Source organism: Canis lupus, chromosome 13 (genome assembly GCF_011100685.1).
Source record: "Canis lupus familiaris isolate Mischka breed German Shepherd chromosome 13, alternate assembly UU_Cfam_GSD_1.0, whole genome shotgun sequence".
NCBI lineage: Eukaryota > Metazoa > Chordata > Mammalia > Carnivora > Canidae > Canis > Canis lupus.
This window is the reverse complement of record NC_049234.1, coordinates 48,421,312-48,447,597: the sequence shown is the minus strand read 5'-3', so window position 1 is coordinate 48,447,597 and position 26,286 is coordinate 48,421,312. Positions and strand designations below refer to the sequence as shown.

At 45.0% G+C, this 26,286-nt stretch overlaps 1 protein-coding gene across 1 annotated transcript; it reads right to left on the bottom strand.

Annotated features, from left to right (window-relative positions):
* Positions 1 to 840: 840 nt before the first annotated feature.
* Positions 841 to 25,671, bottom strand: TMEM165 (transmembrane protein 165). Its single transcript, XM_038555079.1, has 6 exons — positions 25,462 to 25,671; positions 14,185 to 14,410; positions 6,792 to 6,967; positions 6,073 to 6,255; positions 2,689 to 2,794; positions 841 to 1,816 (listed from the first exon to the last, which is right to left on the bottom strand). Exons 1-6 carry the CDS (start codon positions 25,669 to 25,671, stop codon positions 1,740 to 1,742), a joined length of 978 nt encoding a protein of 325 aa, XP_038411007.1. The 3' UTR covers positions 841 to 1,739.
* Between the last annotated feature and the right edge of the window lie 615 nt (positions 25,672 to 26,286).

Here is a 26,286-nt window from a genome sequence, read left to right as displayed (position 1 = left end):
TATTAGCCATTTGTACCTTGTAGCTTCAAGTCTGAGCTACCAAATTCTGTGAGTAGTTCTGTCCTGTTACAAGATTGTGGTGCCTCAGAAAGCTACGCTGTTATTCAAGTATCTAGCTGATTCTCCGCTGGACCACTACTAGGCCCAGGCTGGGATGGTCCCAGCTACTTTCTAACAAGAAATTATCCTTTCTGTTCCAGGAAGAAGGTAGAATGTAACTACTTGGCTGCTGGGTGTATAACAATGGAAAGTAGTAGTAGGGGACAGACAGACTAACGGTGTAGTCTGGAGACTTAACCTGAAATTTCTCTGAAGAGTTTTATTTTCACACACAGGCATCGTGTTTACTACCCTGTAATGGCCCTTGTTACGGTGGCTGGAGAACTCCTTAGGAAGTTTCCAAAAGCGACTCCTCAGTATGTGCTACTGCTCCTTGTAAGAGGCTGTTTACTCCCTGGCAGGGCTGCTGCACGGGGGAACCGCACACAGGCGCCGGGAGACGCGGTGCTGCTGTTTGCAGAGAACAGTAATCGTTAGACTACACTGACGTAAGCGTGTCACTAACGGTGTGAGGAGGTCGCCTTCCCCTGGTGGTCACGGGCCCTAGAACGAAACCGGGTGGCTGACATACCGCTCTACTATACAACTTTTTTTCTTTAATCTTGTTAGAACCTACTGTGTCCCAGAGCTGTATGAGGATTAAAGTGAGACGGCGCTTTAGAAGAGGCTTCGCTCCTGCTTTTGTAACATCAACTTTAGAAGCTGGTCTATAACTGTTAATACTGCTTTGATAAATTATTGTTACAGACTCACTTATATAACACACAAGGGAAAACAAGCTCTGGTCATACGGCTTTTATTTACACTGTATCTATGTTACATTGTTTATTCAATATAGAAAAAATATGAATACACTCATAGTATTCTCTTGTAATTTAGTAATTCCACATGGTCAAATATTGACTGTTTTCATATTGGGTTTGTCACCCAATTTAAAGAAAAAAAAAAAGGGAGAACAGACCTGGGAAACAATTCTCATCCTGTTACAGTAATACGTTACCTTAAAAAAGAAAAAAAGTAATTTTTAAAAGGCTTGTGATTACACTGCTTTCTGGCTTAAGGAAGTTTTTTTTTTTTTTTTAAGATTTTATTTATTCATAAGAGACACAGAGAGAGAGGCAAAGACACAGAGGGAGAAGCAGGCTCCATGCAGGGAGCCCGATGTGGGACTCGATCCCGGGTCTCCAGGATCAGGCCCTGAGCTAAAGGCGGCGCTAAGCCACCGGGGCTGCCCGTAAGGAAGTATTTTAAAAGCTAAAATTCATTCCTCCCAAGGAAAAGTTTAAGGCAAATATCATAAAACACCTCAGTGATCCAGGAGAAAATATGGTCAGTGCTGAAAGAAAACCAAGGGTAGACCTCATTGCACAGTGGTTCTGTGTGTACCGTCTCCCACCTAAAAACCCACAAACACTAAAAGAGAAAGTGACCATATTATTAACATAATTGTACTGAAGAAAAAAATCCACACTTAGAGGTCAGGTTTCTTTTAAAAATCCATGTTGCAAATAGAATCAATGATTTTTTTTTGACATAATACTTTCATTTAAATAGGTCAAACTCACAAATCAATGCTACAAAATACAGTCTTTTCTGTCACTTTTAGTTATAATGTACACTATGTACATAAACATAAGAGTTACCTATCTTAAACGAAATACAAATGAACAAACGGCTTGTTAAAAACCAGAATCGGGACTTATAAACAGTGCAGAAAATGCAAATGCCAAAAATACGATGCCTCCTATGATTGTCACTGTAAGAGAAGAGAAAAAAAAATGAAATAAGGCAAAATTCCTCTATGAGGGAGCTGTTGCCCATTATTCTAATCTGGTGAACTAACCGTGAAAATAAATCATTAGAAACACCCAAACCCCACTTCTACAGCAAAGAATACTTCCTATGCCTGACTGGGCAGGAGTAACCCAGTGCTGCTCCAGCGCGGTTTCCAGAAATGACAATTGTGTTAAAACTGAGACCGTGCTGACAAGCAACAATGGAACCCCAACTCCTCTTAAAAAACTCCGTTATTAAAAGGAACGTTCAACAACCTCCCAACAAGCAAAGAGATTTTTTTATTGCATTTTTAGAGCCTCCCAGCTACACAGGAGCTTTTCAGTGGAATCTGTAAGCGGTCTCCACCTATGAATCCCAATCTTGTAAGACATACTTTTAAGGCCAAGAAGTTTTATTTCCAACTTGATTTTTTTACTTAAATATACCGATAAAAAGTGACAATAAATCCAGTAAGGCTTTTATTTATTTATTTTCCAGTAAGGCTTTTAGATGAATTTGTATTTTACCAGCATCTATGTATGTGAAAAACAGTCCATGTTTGCAATAGCAGAGGCAATGACCTAGACCTCCAAGAGGTCACCGTTTGTTGTAGAGACAGAGCGAACTCCAGAAGTAAAAATTTAGAACTCCTCTTTCTCTCATATCTTAGTAATTCTAAGAGGTAAAACAAATGGCATTTTCTTTGTAATTTAAAAAACAAAAGGGGCACCTGGATGGCTCAAGCATCAGGGTAGTGAGTTCAAGCCCCATGTTGGGCTCCCGGGTGAGTGTGGAGCCTACTTTAAGAAATAGTAAAATTTTAAAAATAAAAATACAAAACCAAAGACTTACCAGTCCTGACAGAGATTTTTTGTGCGATCATTCTTCCTCCGATCACTGCCAATCCAGTACATAAGCAGTGGCCCACCGTGCCACCCACTGCTACGCCATATGGGTCCTAGAAGCAAGTATAACTACCGTTAATTTAAAAGCAGTTGAAACGGTTACCTGAGAACTATTAGCCACTGCAAATGGAGATCAACAACAACAAAGCCTACCGAGCTCTGAAAATCCAAGTGTGTAATCTATGGAACATGTTCTAGCTAGGAATAGAGCTGAAAGTAGAAGAAAACTGTGTGAGCTCAAAAGCCCTTGGCGCACTCCACCCACAGGTGGTATTTAGCTCTCAAGGGACAAGTGCTGAGGAGACTCCACCTAGACCTCGCCTCGGGCAGGGTCTGCTAGGTCGGGCAGGGTCTGCTAGGTCGGCTATCCTGAGGAAACGGGGCCAGCCTTTGAGTACAGACCCCGCCTCCCTTCACCGAGTCCTCACCCTCCGTGCTTTAACTCTGTGCCAGGGACGCAGTATTCCTCCAGTGAACGCTTGCTACCACAGCAAAGTGGAGGTGCCTCCGGTGGGGAAGACCAGTGAAGGTTTCCCAGAAGAGCAAGCCCTGGGCAGCCCAGGTAGCTCGGTGGTCTAGCGCCGCCTTCAGCCCAGGGCCTGATCCTGGAGGCCTGGGATCGAGTCCCATGTCGGGCTCCCTGCATGGAGCCTGCTTCTCCCTCTGCCTGTGTCTCTGCCCCTCTCTCTCTCTCTCTGTGTCTCTCATGAATAAATAAAATCTTTAAAAAAAAAAAAAAAGGCAGGCCTGCAAAACAGGAAGATTTGACTTTGTTGTATGGGGGAGAGAACACACTAGAAGGCAACAGGCCACCAGTAAGAGACAGCTGCGGAATATGTGACCATCTAACAAAACCTGGTAGAGGTCCAGGTCAGCTCGCGAAGGACCCGATCTATCAGCTTAGAATTTAGGCTTAAGACACTGGTTGGTTTTTAGCTGGCCAGGCCCAGAAGAGAATGAACTGGAAGGGAAGGGAACAAGATTAAAGGCAAGGTGGTCAACGGGGGAGGCTACTGCCTGGATTGGGGTGGAAGCCTGGAGGCACAGAAAAGTGGGCAGATGTGAGAAACTGAGGCGGTGTAGTTGATGGGCCTTAGTGATGAGTGAGAGCTAGGGGTTAGGGAAGAGAAGTACAGGCACGACACCCCTAGTTCTGCCCATGGTTCTCTGGGTGAGGATAATACCAACAGGACTTCAGTGGGAGGAGTGAAGCAAGGTTAGCGGGTGTGGACAGGAGTTAAAAGTGGGGAAGTTCAGGAGCCCGATGAGTTCTGTCTTGAGGAAAGCAGCGGAAGGACCTGAGAAGGCGGCGAAGGAAAGCAGCCCTGAAGGGGTGGCAGAGGGGCCACTTCGAGGCGGGGTGGGGGGCACCCGGAAGAGAGGCGGAAGTGAGGAAGGGGGGACACTCTTACAAGAGCAAACCCCCCTGCATGCCGACTGGCCAGCAGCTCCGCAATTGGGCTGGGAGAAGGGCGGAGGTCCCAGCAACCAGGGGCCGGGAGGCGGGGCCCTGAGGGGGGCCCCTGGGGGAGTGGGGTCCTGCTGGGGGCGGGGGGGACACATGTAGCGCTGTCAACCCATTGGGGGCCCCGAGGCCTCAGCCGGCGCCTGCCAAGGGCGGGGTCACCGTGTTTGAAACTGACGCCTGAAAAGTCACTGGATTAAGTAAAATTAAACAGTTCCTTTAATACCAAAGTTTTAAGTCTGTTATTTGCAAAGTTTATTTGATCCTGGAACCTCACCCCCTACTTTTTTCTCCTTTCGTTTTTTGTTTTGTTTTTTGGCTTAGTCACTCATTAACCACTCAAAGGACCCTGTGTTGGAAGCAGGAATGACGTTCAGACTAAAGCCAACGCGCTTCCACACGATTTATGCAAACGACTGGCAAGACACGTCAGGATGGCCGGCACTTCTGCCCGCGGGACGAGGGGCCCTTCCCGAGGCACCGCCCCACGCGGGCGTCAGCAGGCCAGACGCCAGGACCTCTGCCATCCGATCACGCACCCTGCACAGCCACCCCACCATCGAAAGGTCCCGTACTTCCAGGTCCCAACCCTGGCAACCTGAAAGCCAGTAAAAAAGGCCAGAAATCGAGAGAGACATAGGGCACAGCCATCACGGTGGCATTTTCAAGGAAAGTGTTAAAATACAGGGCCCGAGTGAAAACCTGACTTCCATTATTTTCCATACAGCAGTTTTGATGCTTGTCTGACAAAGCAGCCCCGGCCCAGCCGTCCAGCCCGGCCCTCAACTCTTGTTTGAAACTGGGGCCTGTGTTCAGGAACTTGCTCCTTCACGGCAGGCGTCTCCCGGGGGCTAAGGACTAACTCAGATCGAGCGTGTTATCTGAATCCTACCGCTGGACTGAAAACTGACGCAACCTAACATACAAAATAGACACAGTTACGGTGTCGGCTACGCTCAAGGAGAGCCGCGAAGGAACCGCAGCACTGCTTTCCGCCACCATCTCCCTGGCTCACCTTCCTGCGTGAGCCATAAGATGCCCCACGGGAAACTAATCTTTCTCAAAAGATTAACATTTTAAAAAACAACCCACCCCCCACCCCCCGCAAAGCTCTCCTTTAAATAGGTGACATTTGACAGCCACGAACAAGATATACAAGAAAAGGTTCGAAGGGAGAGAGCTCCAGCTTCTAGTCCTTGCCCCCCACTACCAACGAGCTTGGCTTTGGATAAGATACCCAGTGTCTGCACCTCAGGTTCTGTATCTTTCGAGCAAAGGAGAGGACAGTGACCGGAAACCTCTTCTAGCTTACCATCCTAGGCCTTAGCATTCCAGGTCTAGGAGGAGCGAAACTGGACATACAGGAACAAGTCAACTGTAACCGCGCTACCCAGAGATAGGCACTGTGACCATCTGATGTCCTGAGGTTTCTGTTCACCGAGGACTGAGTATTCCCAGGGGTACATAGACACTGGTAGATAAACGAACTAATTTCTCATGTGCTGGACAGTTCGGCTGTTTAATGTTCCACCGAATGACAGTTTGTAACGTAACCTGTGCAACGCTTAAGTTCTAAGAAAACACACAGAAAACCAAGTCGGGACAACGGCCACAGTATCACTGTGGCAAAACTGAAGGAAGAGGAGTCAGAGAGAAGCCCAAAGATGGCAATTCTGCTGGGACGCAGAATGCCATCTGACTGTCGAAACCGGAGATGGGCCATCTTAAAGAGAACCAGGATGTTCAGGTCTAACGTCGTCTGGCGTGTGAAGCAGGCCCTCGGCCCAGGGTCCTGTGGAGCAAAGTAACACTGCCGTGCTTAAGCGTCACGGACACAGAAGCAGCTGCTTCTCAAGTACTACCCACCTCTCTAGCTGCCAAAACAATCGTAGTTAGTTGTGAGCGATCACCCCATTCTGCTAAGAACGTTAATGTAAGAGCTTGGACAAAGATGGGGGAGATAAAATGCAGCCATCTTTTCTGAGGTATCGCTGTGCTGGCACCCGTTTCAACATCGCCTGGTCCATTTAAGAGTTTGGTTCGTTGAAACTAAATTAAAAAGAGAGCGAGCGAGACATTAACCCCAGGAAACAAATCAAAATAGTACAAAATCACTTAATCTTTCTTTTAAAAAGGGTTTATATCCTCTGGAATTTGTTCCAAGAAACTAAAATTACGTGACCTCACACTTTTCTTTTGAACCACCTCACACAACAAGCGCTATGTTCCCGATTCTTCCATTCTTCCGCAACAAACAAATCAGTATTTACTGCTCACTTACTATCCTAAATGCTGCGGGAGAAAACATGTCAAATATAAACTATGGTTCCTACTTTGCGGGAGCTCCTAATCCCTGACTGAGGAGCCTGATCCCCGAAGGTCAGCATCAGCCCAGCGTCCCTCCATCCCGGCCACCTCACCCCGGGTCCCATCACAGGCAGCTCTAGGAGGCAAACCCGGCACAAGCTCCTTTTGTGTAGCCCACACCTGTGACACAGAGAGGGTGCACCGCCCACGAGCTCCGGAGTGCTGGCTCTTAGCTGGGTGCTTCTCTGGTCCCGGGATCTAACGCTGCCATGACTTACTTCTTCATCTTTTTTCTTTAACTCCGCTTGAACTTCTTCCAGTTCCTCTTGACCTTCATCTGGACTCATCTTCAAGCCTTCTCGAAGCATTCTAATGCCAAAAATGGCAAATAATGCGGTTGAAACATAGTATGTATACACCCTGGGGATGACTGTGGTGGCATAGCCGAACAAAACTGGAAGAAAATGCAACAGTATGTCCTGTTACTTAGCACATATCGCAAACCAAGCAACAGAACAGTTAACTTTAGAAATCATAATTTAACATTGTTCTCGGGATGCCTTGGTGGCTCAGTCGGTGGAGGGGGAGGCTTTTGATTTCGCTTTGGGTCCTGGGATCAAGCCCTGCATCTGGTTCCATGCTCACTGCAGAGTCTGCTTCAGATTATCTCTCTCCCTCTGCTCCTCCCCAATTCAAGCATACTCACTCGCTCTAAAATAAATAAATCTTAAAAAAAAAAAAAAGAAAAAACATTGTTCTGAAGCCGCCTCGAAGCTTATCTTTACGTAAGAAGCTAGTCTAACACATAATAACCTTAAATAATTCCACTTCTTTCCCTCTACCAATGTTGGAACCTTGGATCAAGCCAGTGGCCTAACACAATGAGACCAATGGTCCAGATGAAGACGGCATGTGTTCCACAGGGAGATAATGAACTCCTCTCCAGACACGTTCAGCCAGGGCCTGGCTTGCCACATGTCATGCCGGGCACAGAACTTCAGGTAGAAAGTTAACTTTGACGCCCTCTAAAGATCCTGAGGTCTTACAACTTGGAAGCTATACCACTTTCATATATAAGTGATACTTCATCACAAATCTTTAAATTACAAACTTCTATAAGTAACCCAAACTCTGCTCCTATTTTAAGTATATCTTGTAAAAGAAAATAATTCCTATGCATATATTAAAATAACATTTATGACAGACCCAAACTTACTCTGCTTTAAAATTTATTCAAATTTACTCATTCTTAAAAAAAAATTTACTCTTTCTTTCCTATCATTAAAAAAAAAAGAGGACAAATGTGTAACTCATACAAAAAACTATACTTGGAACCATATCAAGATTCCAAAAAAAAAAAAGATTCCAAATCCTGTGAAACATAAATTACACTAGTATTATCAGTGCAGTGTTTAAAATTTAAAAGCGATGGAAGGGCCAGAGGATGATTCCACATACATAATAAACGCAACTACTCTTCATTTAACATGCTCTTTTAATAAAATGGACACAGCACTTAAAATCTGCCTGAACATCAAATGTACAACCACATAGGTAAAATGTTCCCAGTTCACTGTATTACAAAATTGAAGTTTTTAAAATCATGTTTAGAAATACATCAAATCTATGCTTATGTATACATGTATGTTTTAATTGTATGTATATGTATATCTCCAAATCTGCATATGCATACACAACACAGACATGTATTTTCTAGCTCTCTCCACTGAAAAGGCCAACGAAGCAAAGACATCTCAGTAACGAGTCCACTCTACACAGACCTTGGTTTCTAATAGCATTTCCCCCTAAAAGGCTCGTCAGGAAAACGGCTAATTCCAGGGCTCGGCACTCAGGATATACAAGATGAACCTGCATTATCTTGTTAGACTGGAAAGTAAGCCAGAGCAAAAACGATGACAGGAGCACACGATACAAGGACCAGGAGCCAGCTTGCAAGGGCGCCCTCCAGCCAAATCTGGGACAATTGAAGCAATATAGTTGAGTAACTAAAACCCACTGAAAAAATAAATTGCTCAGTTTATACTGACAATACATAGACCAGCCAATGGGATGGGAAGGAGAGCTCTTACTAGTGCAGCACATCAGGGGCCGTGGGGAACAAGGATGGGGCACGAGACCCCGAGACTGTGGTGCAGCCACCAAGGGAACGCGGAGATCACATGAGGATCATCCACTCTAAACATGGGGAAAGAGTATTTATATTGTCCTAAAGACTGCATATTAGTTGCAGGGAAAGAGACAAAGACCATATACAAGAGAAATCTTGACATCAGTGACGGACAGATGGACGTCCTGTTCTATCAGACGCAACACTCTCAAAGGGACTAACACCTATACGGTATTCTGGTCAAGAATGCACGATGTTAATCTAATCACGAGGTGACAGCAGACAAACACAAAATGAGGAGTGATCCATTAAAAAGGGCGGGGGGGGGGCTGGAATCTTTAAAAAATGTTAACATCGTAAAATACAAGAAAAGGGTGCAGAAATTCCAGATTAAGAGACTAAAAAGAACCAGATGTAATACCTGACCTGGACTCGCTTCTCTATGGGAGGGGAAGAGCTGCCAGAGAAGGGGTCAGGTCCACTGACAAAACTAAAACAGGGATGGCAAAGCTCCTATCAAGTGTCCATGTGTGCGTATACATATAAAATATGTGTAGATGTACATGCGTTATGTATCTATAGATACAGCATGTGTATGTTACAACATATATCTATAAACACATAAATCACTTATGTACATACACGTACACAATTTTATTTGGATATAGCCAGACAGACAGTTCACAAACACTAAAACAAGTGAGGTAAAATGTTAACAGTGAATCTAGATAAAAAGTACACAGGTGTTCTTTGCATTATTTTATTTTTGCCACTTTGTAAATGTAAAATATTTTCCATAAAAGGTTTTATAATTTAAAAATGGAATCTAAAAAAATAAATAAATAGAAAGATAGATGATAGATAGATAAAAATGGAATCTAGCAATCCTAAGTCTCCTCAGTTTCCTTCTATCTTCAGATACAGATACTTACAGACACCTCCCATGCCATCTTTTCTGCCTGACATCTCTACAAGGAGCAAAAAACTACGTGGCTTTATAATTTTTCTTCTCCAGGTTACTGTCCCTCTATTTTCTCTCTTTGGAAATGTTGCCTCGGACACCCAAGCACTTTTGCTCTGGGCACAGTGAGATGTTACTTCTCCGTAAGTGAGGGCTTTGCACTGGTCGGAACAGAGCTACAAAGGTACTGGTCCTTCTACATCTTGGCAATGTTGAGATTCCAAGAAAACTCACGTGGGATGAAGAGAGAGATGTGGGATTCACTGAGAAGCTCAGCGAAAGGACATTAGTGTGAAGAGGGGAAAATGGGATAAAAGTGTGGGGCATATGAATCTTTGGTGACGTGAAATTTTCTCCAGGAGGGACAGAAATCGAACTATAGACACACAGCGTCATAGAAGCCAAGAGAATAAAAAGGTGGGAATGGCCGTGAATGTGGTCTGTGGGGCTCGCTGAAATGAACCTGAACTCTAGAGAGGGAGCCGATCACTGAAGTGATCTTTCCAAAAGTGCCAAAAGCAGACATCAGATTACAGGTGGAGAAAGAGTGAAATGGGAGAAGGGCAGCGTGGGGGTGAAGGGCAGCAGTAACGAAGCCCAGGGGGTACCGAGGGCCAGCACCCCCAAGGGCAGCCGAGCCCTCCACCAGTGGACAGAAGACTCGAGACCCGCAAGTGCACGACCTCCAACCTGGGACCGAGCTGCTCCCAGGATGCAAAGACTTCACAGGGGGATGCGGGTGAAACTTCGGAGAGCAATCTATTTCCTGATGCTGAAGTTGCATAGGTGCTCCTTCCTAAGGGACTCCTCTGCCTGCAAACGTGCTCGACGCTAAGGAGTCAGGCAGGCTCCCCTTCCTCACGTCCCTTCTCCGGCTGCCTTCTGCTCCCTTTACAAGGATGCCTTTTACCCGGGCTTTCTGTGGCGCGTTTCCCTCACAGGATGAGCATATACATCCTCGGGCAGCAGAGGCCGTCTAAAAGACTGGTGTCCTCAGTCAAGGCGTCATAAACCAGACGCGGGGCTTCGGGCCTGCCCCGGCTTAGGCAAGTTTCTGCTAAGGTCCTGACATCAGAAATAATGGCATTACGTTTCTTGGAGCTGATGGTCACGGCATGAGAAATGGGGTTTTTTGGCCTTGGCAGGAGTGAGTTTTCACTGAGAGATCGGGCCTCTTTTGTCTCCCCAACCAGTGTAAATAAATGCATTTCCCCCAAGACAGAGAGAGCATCAGAGGAAATCCTAAAGCTCGAGGGGTCTTCTTTCATCCTCCAGCCACTCTCAAAGCAGCTGCCCTGCCTAATCCAGCCACCCATCACCCCCTTCAGAGGAATGCCAAAGCGGATGGTTGTCATGGGGACGTATAGGTCATGTTCACCTAAATTCAAAAACCAAGTCAGATGATTTCTGACAGAAAGCCAGCCTGACTCGGATGATTTACTAGGGACCTCCTAGTCCTAGAACTGCTGCGGCAATCAGGGAGGGTGGCAGGCATTCTTCCACAAACGGAGGGAGCTAAATCTGCAGCGCCAAGCGCTGCCGAAAATGTACTGAAAAGATGTGATGTGATACGATTTTTAAACAAAAATCCTTTACTGGCAAAAGTACAATGAAAAGAACAGTATCCCAATATTCTCAATCGGTTCTAAACAGAGCCAGTTAAACACAGTCCTTCTAAGTAAAGGAGTAACGCGTAAGAACAGTCATTTGATAAATTTCAGAGAAACCTTTTGGTATACTTGGTGGCTTCCAATTCTCTTCTTTCAACAAAATCAACAGTATTTCAAATCTTATTTAGCGTTATTAATTTTTCAGCTGGTAAACCATTAAAAAACATTTTTGATGACAGACTAGTATATCATTTTAGCTTAAAACTCAGGAGTCCAATGAACGGAGTATCAGTTACAACAAAATTCCTTACTATCTACTTATTTATGTGAATAAAACTTCTCCACCTTTACCTCTATTATTAAAAATAAAGATTAGACTGCAGGATAAACCTTACTTCATATGAACTAATGTAAAAAGCACACTTCTGGGGCACGTAGGTGGCTGTCGGTTAAGCATCTGACCTTCATCTCAGCTCAGTTCTCAACCCCACATTGGGCTCCACGCTGGGCATGGAGCCTACTTAAAAATAAATAAAATAAATAAATAAATGAGAAAAAAAAAAACAGTTCTATCATTTCATTAAGAGATGCACTTCCAAACTTTTAAAAATGTTTCAGGTAGTGTGATGTATTAGCTAAATATATATAAATGTTTTTGGTTTGTGATATATTTTGCTTCTATCAACTGTGTACTATTAATAACTATGACTTAATCTGTAAAAATACTAACATTGGAGACTTAAAGGAAACCATCAGTATCTTTTTAAACTCAATTTATAAAGAAAAATAAAATATGGGGCACTTGGGTGGTTCGGTTGGTTAAGCATTCCGACTCTTGATTTTGGCTCAGGTCGTGATCTCAGGGTCATGAGATCAAGCCCTGCGTCAGGCTCCACACTCAGCAGGGCTTCTGCTTAAGATTCTCTCTCTCTCTCTCTCTCTCTCTCTCTCTCTCTCTGTCTCTCTCCCCCCTCATACATGCACTCTCTAAAATAAATAAATCTTTAAATAAAAATTTCAAGTGATATGCATTTTTGTGCTGCAGGTAAATGACAGTGTTGAATAAGCTAAATCTGAAGGAACAAAAGCCGTAAAAGATTTTGAAGGAGAGAGTTATCACCTTTAGGGTAAAATTCCATGAGGAAAGGAAAGAAAAATAGGAATTAAAGGGGAAGGCAGCCCAGGTGGCTCAGCGGTTTAGAGCTGCCTTCAGCCCAGGGTGTGATCCTGGAGACCCAGGATCGAGTCCCACATCAGGCTTCCTGCATGGAGCCTGCTTCTCCCTCTACCTGTGTCTCTGCCTCTCTCTCTCTCTCTCTCTCTCTCTCTAGAATTAAAGGGGAAGAAAGAACAATGTCAATGTCCAAATGTTAAGGAAGAGTTTATTCAGGTATTTTTAAAGGAACGAAGGTGACAGTGGTTATCAAATTGCTAAAGGTATTTAGATCCCACCTGATATATTTTAAAAGACTACCTTAACAGTTCTATTTAATACAATATGCCAAAAATTAGATCTCTGCGACTCCTTAAGCTATGGTAAAAAGTTTTTAATAACTTCCACTTGAAAGAGGGTACACAGTTTTTCCAAAGGGTTCTGGAAACCCAAGGAGAAGGTGGGCAGACCACGGCTCCGGCCTATTTCCGGCAGCGCCAGGGAGAAAGCGCCCAGCAGCAGCCCCAGTGGCAGGCGGGCGAGGGCGGGCAGGGCAGGCACTCAGTCGGCCCTCAGCTGCGGAAAAGGAACCCATCACTTCAGGGAGCGGTGGGGACCCAGAGCACCAGGTTCTGAGGTGGGGACCGGCAGAAAGGCCAGCTTTTCCAGTTCCCCTCAAAGCCAAAGCTTCAAAAACAAAATTCTCTGGTATCCTTCAAACTCATTCTAAACACAGGACTTCACCAACAACTCACTCCACTCTTCCTATTTCCTCTATCAAAATGTACTTTTGAAGAAAAAATTGTTTATTAGAAAATATGAATAAAGCTAAAATGAACTCCTAAAATGTGAAAAGTACTCAAGTTATTTTAATCAGTAAAATATTTATTTATAACAGATTTAAAACGACGTAAACTTTAACAGGTGTCCAAGCAGCCATTAGGAGAACCTATGCCATACTTGAAGGAGCAGCTTCCGTGAGAGGCCTGCAAGGTCTGAGAGGTGGAGGGGGTAGGACTGAGCACCCGACACACAGGCCACAGTCCCATGGGCGAGGCAGGCATTAACTCAACATTCCACAGACGGGGATGTGAGGCTCACAGGTGAAGGAACTTACCAGTAGGCCACTACACAGCAGTCAGGTTCCAACCCAAGTCTGACTCTCAGGGGCAAGGTCACGGTTTTCCACCCAGCTCGGTGGCTTGGGGTGGCTTCTGAACCAGAGACTCAACCATGCTTCACTATTTAGTGTTAAGTTTACTTTCTCATGGTCTAATTCTTTGAAAACCTGAAGCCCATGCAAGAGTAATACAAACTGGAAATCTAGGAACAATTCATCCCTTTGCTAGAATGGGTAAGAACAGCTTAATCAAACACAACAAACATAAAGTGACTCCTCAGTTCCTGATTACCAAATGTCCTTTGACAGTTCTTGCTTTCCAACATGTCCTTGAAATGTCCTTCGATCCGCAATCCTCTGTTGTGACTTGAGTCCTATTTCTAGGATATAATCAGCTATAAGCTTATCTGGACTGAAAAGAAAAAAGCCAGGGTACACACAGCCAAAGCCAGGATAAAAAAAACTTGTGAATAAATGAGGAGTACAGACCTTGGCTGTGAAACGCTGAAAAAGTCAATTTTAAAAGTACCACATGGTTTTTAGTAATTTATGTAACTGACACCATTTTCTCTTCACTAAATTCTGGAATGCTGTCAACCCAAGTGCACCTAACCAGCCGAATGAGTCAATGACTCAATGCCCTGCACCATGCTTTCTCCTTAATTCAATAAAGTCATTAGGAGGAAAAAACACACTCACCTGATAAGCACGTCATTAGGCCCAAGGCAAGCATGGCCCCAGCCAACACAGTCAGACGGTTATAGCGCATTGCCATGATGGCTGCTATAAAAAATGTCTTATCACCCAGTTCAGATACAATGATAACTGATATAGCAGCGACAAATGCATGGATAAATCCCAAATTCGTTTGGGTAGCTGGATCTTCTTTATTGCTATGAACCGGGGCAGCTGGTGTAAATCCTTTCTGAAATAAAAAAAAAAAAAACATACATATGTATCAGCTAGTTTTGGGGAAAAAATCATTACTTAAAATTCTTTTATTTTTGAACGTGAATTAAAGTCTTTCTGTTGTGGTCATTGGACTGACTTACTGTCTAAGGATTCTTGAAAGCCATTTCTAATGACCCAAACCTCCAACCGATGGATGCTACAAGGCAGGTCCAAGTATAAGCTACAAAATAATTTTTTAAAAGAAATAGAGACCAGCAATAGCCACATATTGAAACTACCTTATTTTCTACATATTTATGATTTGAGATGCTTAGATACATCTCATTCAAATTTTTATTTGTACCTTGAGTAGAGGAGAGCCAGGTACATTTATCAAACGTTCAACTAACAGAAACCTGAGAGAAATCCCTTTAACATTTTATAGGACAAAACAGAATCCAGAAAGCTCTGAATAGGCTAAAGCAAGAAATGGCTCTAGCTAAGATGAGGTTTAGTATATATGAGGATATAAAAATATATAAAGAATTTATACCACACCAAGAAACCTCAATAATCTGATTAAAAATGGGCAGAGGATCTGAACAGTTATCTTTCCAAAGACATCCAGATAGCCAACAGACACATGGAAATATGCTCCACATCACTAATCATCGGGGAAATGCAAATCAAAATCATGAGGTATCACCTTAAATCTGTCAAGATGGCTAGAATCAAAAAGATAAGAGACAACAAGTGTTGGTGAGGATGTGGAGAAAAAGAAACCCTCATGAACCTGGTGGGAATGCAAACTGGTGCAACCACTGTGGAAAACCACATGGAGGTTCCTCAAAAACTTAAAAATAGAACTACCCTATGATCCAGTAATGCCACTACTGAGTATTTACCCAAAGAAAACAAAAACACTAATTAGAAAAGATATATGCACTCCTATGTTTATTGCACCATTATTTATAATAGCCAAATCGGGAAGCAACCTGAGTGTCCATCAATAGAAGGATGGATAAAGATATAACATAGTGTGTATACACACTCGCGCGCGCATGCACACACTGGAATATTACTCAACCATAGAAAAGATGTGATTTTTGCCATGTGCAACAACATGGATGGACCGAGAGGCTATTATGCTACGTGAAATCAGAAAAAGACAATTACGTATGGTTTCACTCATATGTGAAATCTAAAAAAACAAAACAAATGAATAAACAAAGAAATAAAAGGCAGAGCAAGCTCAGAATTACAGAGAACTGATGGCTGCCAGAGCGATGTGGGTAAGGTGATGGGCAAAATGGGTGAAGGGGAGTGGGAGCTACAGGCTTCCAGTTCTGGAATAAGTCACGGGGATGAAAGAACACCGCAGGGAATGCAGTCACTGGGACTGTAGGCGTGCAGTGACAGCAGTAGCCACACTCCAGAGGGAGCAGAACGGAGAGAGTTGTCGCATCACCACGCTGTACACCTGAAACTCATGTAAGAATGTTTATTTTAACATTTTTAAGGGGTTGCAAAAAAAAAGAAAGAGGGACTGGAATGGGGAGGGATGAAAGAAGGAAGGGAAAATTATGCAACAGAGACCTTAAAAACCTAAAATACTATCTGGTCCAAAAAAAAAAAAAAAAAAAACCAGCTTGCCAACACGGTTCTAAAACAATCAAATTAGGGACTAGGAAGGACTGGGGCCCACCTTCCATGCCTGCAGAAGTCAGTCTGCCGATCCGCATCTCTCCTGGGGAGCAAAGAGCGAGAACTAAACGGAAACAGCCACAGGCAGAGGCTTAGGAGGCCAGTTTCAGTTTACCGCAGAGAAAAGATTTCTGCCCCAGGGGAGAGCCCCGGGAGGCTGAACTGGATGGCTGGTGAAGTGGCAAGCTCCCTCTTCACAGCAGTGTTCCAGAGACCCTCCTCACACAGTGAGTGCAGGATGTCTGCAACCGGGCTACTTTGTCTCTCGGTCATGTCCAGGGACACTTTGGTTGTCACAGCTCAAGGGGAACTACTGGCATGTGGCGGGTGGAAGCCACAGATGCTACTATGGATGGGAAGTAATGAACAGGACAGCCCCCCAACCCCCACAACAAAAATGATCTCTCCAACATGTCAATAGTTCCCAGGCTGAGAAACTGTGGACTAGATAAATCCCTTCTAAACATCTCCAATCCTAACAGCCCATCTGTAATTAATTTTTAAAGTCTATGAATCTCTACAAACCTAAGACATAAAAAAAGAAAAAAAAAAACCACCCCAAGAACACATGTGATATTTGATAGGGTAAAAAAATAACTTTTGGGGTGCCTGGGGGGCTCAGTCATGATCTTGGTTGGGGTCCTGGGATGGAATCCTACATCAGGGAGCCTGCTTCTCCCTCTCCCTCTGCCTGCTGATCCCCCATTTGTGCTCTGTCAGATAAATAAATAAAATCGTAAAAAAAAAAAAAAAAAAGAAAGAAAAAAGAAAAAACAGAAGTACTTTTATTTACAAAAGTCCTCGTCAGAGATGTTAGAGATAAGACTCAAATCCTAAATTCTTAGTCCGCATGTCATTCCTCAACTCAGTTCCACAGTAAATATCAGCAAGATGTAAGCATTTATCAAACTAAACCTCTCAGCTAAAAATTGGGGAGATTTAACATTTGAGAAAATATTTGGTGTTAGGACTAAACCAAAAGGACAGCTGTGGAAGCTAGCTAGCTCTTGATGAAGTACCCTTTTAAGGAATTCTTGCTTTCTGTCCATCACTACTTTAGTTCCATCTATGCTGATGTTCCTTTAAGAATGAGCTTCCTTTCTCTTCAAATGATCATTAAGCCATCATTAAAAAACAAAAAAAAAAACAAAAAAACAAACAAACAAAAAAATGCATTTCAACTCCGGTTCTTGAAAGTGCAACCATTTTCTAAGAAAATGTTTAGGAAAAAATATACACAGTTTATGACCAATTAGCTCTAAACTCAAACAGAAATGCTTACTTTTAAAAACACAACAGTGATCAAAACTACATATTCCTGTGGCTTTATAATTCGCAGCCATAAAACCCCGGCCACATTACTTAGCCTCTCTCTGTTTTTCTGTGAAATAAGGACAAAATAAAACTTGCCTTACAAGGACAATAAAACAAAAAACTACATATTCTTAAGAACTTGCTATATACAGAACACAGGAAAACCGACTTGCAGCTTTTATCATACATTAGGCTGATCTGAGATACCCAAAAAGATAGTGTTAAAACACCAACAACTGTTGTGAGAAGAACTTAAAGCTAAAGCCACCAGATATTACAGAGATCAATTTAAAACTTAAAATGCTAATAACAGAGCCAGAAAACGATCAGCCTCTATTCATTTGCTGTCAAATGCCTAAGTGCTCACTGCGCAGGAGCATCTCCCTTTTTTCTAACTCACCTTCAGGCTGACCTGCAGTGGTTTAATACGTGGCTCTGGTATCAGGCTGCCTGGGCCCGAGCCAAGGCATTACCAGTTACCGGTTGCCCTCGGGCCCGGAAGTTTACCTCCCTGTGACTCAAGCTGCCCAGTAAGAGGAGAGGTAGCTCCACAGACACGGTCACCGTGAAGTTTAAATGGCCACTACATGTAAAGCTGTGAGGGTGATGCCTAGCACACGGCGAGCACTCGGTTATAAGGAGTTACCATAGCACACCACAACACGACCAGTTTAATCTTTGTAAAACTATGTCATGTTAACTCACTGTTTAACAACGAGCCTCAGATTCCATATTGAAGGATGAGCCAGAGCAGTGCTGTCCAGTAAAAAATAATGCAGGCCACATAATTTAAATTCTGTTGCCCCATTTTAAAAAGTAAAAGCAGACGAAATTATTTGTAATAATATCTTATTTAACCTGATACATCCAAAATACTCTGGAAACACAGCGTTTTTTTCACACTGGCATCTGTCTACTTAACACACACATCTCATGCACATCTCCATTTGGACTAGACACATTTCAAGTGCCTAAGAAGCACCACATGGCTCAGGGCTATAGTTCTGAGCAGTGCAACACAAGGGCCTGGGGAGCTCTTGGTAACCACAAGCCTTCAATCATGCAGTCCTACTGCCCCTTCCTACCTCCTTTTCATTATTTACCTTGATTGCTCAAGTTCCAACTTACAGAGAACCTCAGAAGCAAGGCCTACCCCAATGACTCCAGTCCAATGATCCTACTATCCTCAAGTGAAAGTGAATGCATACCAGTCATGGCAGATACATGACTGAAACAAAGTTTAAGGCAGGAACACTCAAGGATTTAATCTTTTTGTATTAGTAACATCTATAACTGTAATATTATCATCTGTAATAATAAAAGACAAAATAACTAAATGTCCATCAACAGGGAACTGGTTACATAGATGGTTGCTCCATGTCTCAGAATGTATTTTAAAATGTAAGTAAAAATTAGAACGTTTTATTTATGCCAATGAAGAAAAGTCAGCAAGGTATTTTTAAATTGGAAAAAAAGCACATACTATGCATATAGGAGGTAGGTATATAGTTTATTACAGTTGTTAATGCATGCCAAATCTCAACCCTGTGTGTTTACAGGGAAGAAACCACGATGACTAGAACAGGGGTCCACAAACTTTTTCTTAAAGCATCAAATATTTAGCCTCATGGGCCACATGGTCTCTTCAATAACTACCCAATTCATATGCTATAGCTTGAGTACAGCCACAGATAATACTTTAATGAACGGGCATGGCTCTGTTCTAATAAAAGACTTTATTTATAAAAACAAAGAGCCAGCGGTAAAACGCAGTTTGCTGACCCCTGAACTAGAATATAGGAGGAAGAAGAGACATATTTTTTCACTCTACATTCTCTGTACTTCTCATGCACACAACAGACACCTGTTGTCCATCGCTTCAAAAATTTCTTGACCCAATCTCTTGCTCTGCTTATGGAGAACTAATTCCTTGAAGGATATAACTGGTCACAGGCAGGTCCAACCAGAAAGTAAGGGCTCAGTACTTATTCACTACGTGGAAGTATGGAGGAATTAACAACCTGTGGGGCAACCTTTGGCCCACGGGGGTGTAGTGGGGGGCGACCCCGAAATTCATTTCATCAGCCTCCCTGAAGCCACAGCAGGATTTGGTACTAGCCAGTCACAGAGTGACTAACTTCAAGATGCATCGAGGTATGTGCCCTTAGCTCATTCCCAGGACTATCTGAAAGATTACAGGCGTGCTCAGAGAACAGGGAGTAAACCTTCAGATGAATGGCTGGGGTAAGATGAGAAAGATAAATTGAACTCAGAATGAAAATCCTGTGTTTAGTTAGACCAGCTCAGAGGCAACATTTTCTGCCCTTAAAAGTTTCTGAGAAGCCACAAATATGACTAATAGATCAGGGCAGAAAGTAGAGAAGGCCCCCACTGGACCAATTAATGAGGAGGGCGGCTGCATTAAGACCAATGTTAAAGACAATTTAAAGAAGGGAAAACTGTGTAGGATGGAAAGGAAAGATATCAAGAGGATTTTAAAAAGCTGAGGAGGGGGATGCAGGGATCAAAGATGATAGTAAGGTTTTCTGCTGAGTTTACTGGGAGAATTATTTATATTCCTACAAAGTATGTGGGCAAGAGGAAAAAAGATAAGGTTCCAGACATGTTCACTGTGAGGCCGTAAAAAGCATTTCAAGTGAAGGTTTCCAAGAGGCCATCAGCCAGATGCTCTGCAAGTAGATGAGATTTTCAAAGGAAAGGGAGATGGGATTAAGTGGAAAAAGAATAAGCCCTAGAGAAGGTCTTTACCTAGGGAAGGGGGACATAGGGGATAAACAGAACAACACAACCCATCGTGGATATTCAGAGTGCCAGGCAGGACAGCACCGCAGATGGTCAAGTCAGGGAAGGCACCATTCACTGAGCTACTAACTAGCCGCCAAGTACTTTCCCGTGTACGGTTTACCCTGCTACTCAACAACCTGAGAGCTGTTATCTCCACTTAACAGAAGAAGAGAGGTGTAAGCTTACTAAGACAGAGGGTCATCCAGCCAAGATGGGGTAGGGTTCTTAAAGGAGGGTGAACAGTGTGAAATGAGATCTGAAAAAGACCCCAGGCTGTAGCGAGTAGGTAGGTTGTAGGAATCCTTCACACTCAGAATTTCAATGAAAAGATAGGGACTGAAGCCAGACACTGGAAGACTAAACTGAAGTGAAAGAGCAGCTCATTCCCTAATTAGAAATCTGGTCTATAAAACTGAAGAATAGGAACAAATATAGTCAAGTAGTTAAATCAATGGTCTTTTTCCCATCTTTCCCAAAAAGGAGAAGTCTGCAGGCATGTGTCAGCAGACAGAAAGTGAGTATGAATAAAGACCCTGAGGAGGGGGGAAGTAGTGGAGGTGGGAAGAGGACAGGCACAGGGTCACAGGGGAGAGGCACGGAGAGGATGGCGGTCACATCCCACGTGTGGAGAAAGGCAGAAAGTGTAGATGTCACAGGCGGGCCACGGGCAGGGGCTGGAAAGTCCAGTATCCCACCATCCAGCGACACAGTGTTATCAGTCATAAAACACCAGTGCTTTCCTTCGTGTAAATACCACCATTTCAGTATTTTAATTTGAAATGGTGGGTTTCAGGTACCAAGTATTTACATCTTGAGAGCAGGGCTCATTTAAAGAAAAAAAAATTGCTGAATAAAACTCATCTTTACTCATAAAATTAGTTCCAAATTGAAAAATGGTGGAGGAGAAAAATTTTGTCCCTCATTTTAGAAAGTATTCCTCTGGGCTTTCATGATCTTCAGGAGAAGGATGAAAATGCCAACAAGGCAAACAGGAGCCCTAGAGTTCAGATGGGCACGTGGCGGCAGTGACCTGAATGAAACCTGCGTGGGAACTCCAGCCAGGCAGCCGCATGAGCCAGAGAAGATGCAGATGCTCCTGCAAAACAGGAGCTACGGCCAGGCCAGCTACCCGGAAAAGGACGGGTCTCCCTGCAAGAAAACAGCAATAAAGCCGCTCAACAAGTCATCATACAAGAGGTGAAATTACTTGGAGATAAAGGAATCTAGAGGAAAATGCTTAGAGTTAGCTTTGAACTGTCCCCTCCCCATTACTTTACCTTTCCCACAAGGTGGGAAATGTGCATAAAAATATATGTGTGACTGACACCACAGATAAACCCGGTTTTAAGAGACTGGAAGGGGGATCCCTGGGTGGCACAGCGGTTTGGCGCCTGCCTTTGGCCCAGGGCGTGATCCTGGAGACCCGGGATCGAATCCCACATCGGGCTCCCGGTGCATGGAGCCTGCTTCTCCCTCTGCCTATGTCTCTGCCTCTCTCTCTCTCTCTGTGACTATCATAAATAAAAATTAAAAAAAAAAAAAAAAAAAAAAAAGAGACTGGAAGGGTGCCTGGGTGGTTCAGTCAGTTAAGCAACTGACTCTTGATTTCAGCTCAGGTGATAGTCTCAGGGTCCCAAGATCCACCCTGTGTCTGGCTCCAGGCTCAGCAGGGAATCTGCTTGAAATGCTCTCTCTCCCTCTCCCTCTGCCTCTTCCCTTGCTCACGCAGTCTCTCTAAATAAAATCTTTAAGAAAATAAAAAATAAGAGACTATTAAAAGATAAGATTGTATTTTATTATAAATTTTCACTATCATGTCTTTTTATTTGTAAATGGTTAGGTTTGCTAGTATTTTATTTTGTTATTATGAGTTCATATTAGAATACTATATATTTAAAAGATTTTTATAAATACATCTTGTTTTAATAAGTTTAACGACTTTCTTATAAATGATACTGTGTTATAATGTGTTCATAAATAGAGATTTGAAATGTACTCAATGTATTTAGCCTCGCCGATTTTTTTTTTTTTTTAATTTCTTTGATGGGAGAATACCACCAAATAAACTCCGTAACATCATGATCACTTCATTCTGACACAGCAATCATGAATAAGACAGGAATCACCGAAGAGCCTCTCTCTTTGCTCCTTTTAAAAGGGCTAGAATTGCAAGGCCGGGCTGGATGGAGCAGGAGTGCAACCTCATGAAAATGGGAAAAAAGTTTAAAATACTGCACGGAAGATCTTCTCACAGTTCAAAGATAATAAATAAGAGAAATGCCAAGAAACAGTAAAGCAGAAGTAAAACAACAAGAATTTGTACTGGGTGAGGTAATAGGTATTTGTGGCTTTATTAACCATGCTATGCAACCAGAGCAGTTCTTTGGACTTCCAGAATATGCAGCAAATTATAAACCACTTTTATTAAATCTGTCTGATCTCCCCCAACTAAATGGACTTATTGCTTCTTGTATTACATGCTCCGCTCAGGGAAGGAATAAGAAAAAAGAAAAAAAAAAGTCACTAAAAGCATAAACTGCATAAATGAAAGGATCCAAGTGGTCAACAACTACTCTTTCCACGGGTTTTGTACACTGGGGTTTATTGGTAATTTATTTGTAACTCAAAGTAGAGCGTGAACTCCCCCAACTTCTTTTTACCTGATTATAGAAAAACAAACCAACCCAGTGTAGAAAGCCCTGTCAGAAGTTCAGTTGTCAAAAAAAAAAAAAAAAAAAGAAGTTCAGTTGTCTTGCTTCAAAGCACCCTGAGATATAACATTTTTATAATGCATATTACACGTGAATGTCTACCAGGATGGTGAAGGAGAGACTCTTCCCTCTCCATTTTCAGAAGTCCACTCTCACACAGTGGCATGAAAAAAGTAAATTTAAATATCCTACCCTTTAATAAGATCTACTGGATGCAGCTGCAAAGCAAATCGGTTGCAACATCCAGATATCCAGCAATGTTCAGCCCTTGCTTATCCAGTTATTAAACTGAACTCTGACCATATCTTACCTCTACCAACTCAATAAAAAAAGCAAAGCAAACTTATATTACATGGTTTAGAAAACATGAAAGAAAAATCTCTTCCACCATGCTATAGTACTGCAGAGAAAAAAACCAGAACTGTATCAAAATGTTAGGTGAAAATATAATTAAAACAAGAGACTTAGATTCTACTACAATATAGAACAATTTAGAATAAATTACTCTTAAAAGAACCACCAGCTGACCCTTGAACAGTGAAGGGTTAGGGGCATGGAGCCCCTGCACAGTGGGAAAACTGCATATGACTTTGAGGTCCCCCAAAACTTAACTATTAATAGCCTACTGCTGACAGGAAGGCTTATTGATAACATACACAGATATTGAGTAACATATTTTGCCTTATATATACCACATACTGTGTTCTCAAAATAAGCTAGCAAAAAGAAAATGGTAAAATCATAAAGAAAACACATTTACAGTACTTCACTGAAAAAAAAAAAATCCACGTATAAGTGGACCCATGCACTTCAAACCCATTGTACAAGGGTCAACTGCATTTCAAAATATTAAAGACAAAAATCATATTATACTGTGCCTGTCCCATCTCCAGTTTTACAGGCAAGGATCCTTAAGACCACCTAAACACAGTCACTACACACTGCTGCCTTTATTTTACAAGGCTAGACCTTTTTCCTGTCTAGGAGGGTATTATTAATAACCACACCTACCACTATTTATATCTCAAAAATCACTATAGGATGAAAACTCTGATGAAAGGCCTGGAATGTTACATTCAAAATCTCTCTCACTCACAGAGTTACTTAACCCACAGTAACTGCGATTGAAAATTGAGTTAATGATAGATAATGAGTTTAAATGACAGAGGGCCAGAAGATAAACACTAAGAATACATTTCACGAATCAGCATTTCAGTTCAACTTCAGAAGTGGAAATAGCTAGAGGGGCAGCTGAGCCCAGGAGTGACAGGCGAGAGAGAAATTACCACGAAGTTTTAGGGAAGTCTTCAGAGAGAAGGGATCTGCTGGTTCTTGAAAGATGGGTGTGCTGCCTCTCACTCTCTCTCTCTCATGAATAAATAAATGAAATCTTAAAAAAAAAAAAAAAAAAAAGGGCAGCCCTGGTGGCTTAGAGGTTTGGCGCCGCCTTCGGCCCAGGGCATGACCCTGGAGACTCGGGATCGAGTCCCACGTCGGGCTCCCTGCTTGGAGCCTGCTTCTCCCTCTGCCTGTGTCTCTACCTCTCTCTGTGTGTGTCTCTCGTGAATAAATAAATGAAATATTAAAAAAAAAAAGAGAGAAAAGAAAAAAGAAAGATGGGTGCGGTTCTGACCCGTGGGCCCCAAGCCCACCGAAGCCTTTTTAGGGAGGCTGTCTGCTGGGGAGACTAGCCGCAGGGCACATGGCACATCTCCAGTCCGAGTGGTTTGGATATTGCGTATGAGCAAGGGAGTGGCGTCTAAAAAGCCTGGAGGCTGACTTGGGGCCAAATCGGGAAGAAATCTCAACATCCTGCGAGAGGATGGGCTCAAGGCAGTAGGCAGGGGCAACCCCCTGAGGATTTCCGAGAAGTAAAACAGATTTCAATTTCAGAAACATGAGTCAGGTGGCGACGGTCCGCATGCAGCCTGGGCGGGAGTGGAGGCCTGGGGCGCGGGGAGGCTGGGCGCCAAACCTCTCCCACCGAGGCCTCCCTCCATTCAGGGGTCCTCCCTGGAAAGGAGGAGGCAGCTTCCCCGGCACCGGCAAAGCATCTGAAAACGCCCGCCGGGGTTCCGCGTACGAGTGACCGAGCGACTCTGCGCACGTAACTTAGGACGTTAGTGAGACCGAGAGGGCAGGGGGCGCGCCCGGACCGGGTCCCGGCATCCCACCCGCCGCGGCGCTCAGCCTTCCCGCGGCCGGAGCACGCTCTTAAGAAGGGAGAGTCAGGCCTCGCCATCCAGGCACGTGTGGCCCCACGCACGGGCCCGCCAAGCCGCACGCGGGTAAGCGGTGAGCGAGGGGCGAGCGGGCCCAGCCACGCCACGCCCGACGCTGTTGTCCGCGGGGAACACGGGCAGCCGCCCACTGCCCTCGGTTAAGACCTGGTCCCCGGCAGGAGCGTCGGCCGCTCCCCGGGGCGCGTCCGCCGCATCCCGGCGCTCCTCCCTCCCCCACGGGGAGCGGGCGGGGCCGGCCCACCCGGGGAAGCGCCCGCCGCCGCCCTCCGCCGCCCGCCGCCCCCGGCCCCCGCCCCCCCCCCGCTCACCTCGGCCCGGGCGGGCTCGGGGCCCTGCGCCGCCGCGGGCTGCGGCTGCAGCTGCTGGGCGGGCGCCGGCGGTTCCTTGTTCCGGTGGCTGAGGTCTCCGTCGGGGGCTGCGCGGCCGCCGCTCGGGGCCCAGAGCAGCGCGAGCAGCAGGAGCAGAGGCAGCCGCGCCGCAGATGCGCGGCCACTCCCCCGGGCCGCCGCCGCCGCCATCCCGCCGGCCGCCACCGCCACCGCCACGCACCGGTGCCGCAGGAGGAAGTGCGGGCGCCGGAGCCGCCGCCGCCGTGCGCCCCTCACGCGTCGCCGCCGCCGCTCAGCGAGCAGCCGGCAGCATGCGGGAAGCGGCGAGGCCCGGCGAGGCCCGGCGAGAGGCTCAGCGCAGGCCGGCGTCCGCGCGGCCCTCCCCCGCTCCCGCGGCGCGGCCTCAGGACTCCGCCAACTGTCTCGGCGCCGCCCGGCCCGGGTCCTCGGGGCCCCGCCCCTGCCCGTGACGGCCTCCCATTGGCCCGGCGTCCGCCGCGGCGTCGTGACGTCACCGGGCAGGTTGAGGTGCGGCCCGCGCCCTCGTCCCATTGGGCCCCGCGCGCCTGGGAGGCCCCGGCCGCGTGACGCTCCGCGCCTCGCCGCCCCCTCGCGCCCCACGCGGGGCCTCCCTCGGCGGCGCCCGCCCGGCCCCGCTGCCCGCGGCGGATCCCAGGGGGCCGGCCCGTCGGCGCGCTCGGGCTACGTGGCGCTCGCGGCGGGCACCGCCACACCTGCCCGCGTCCGCCCTGCCGGCCGGCCGACGGCGGTGTGCCCACGGGGGGGCCGCGGTGCAGGCGCCTC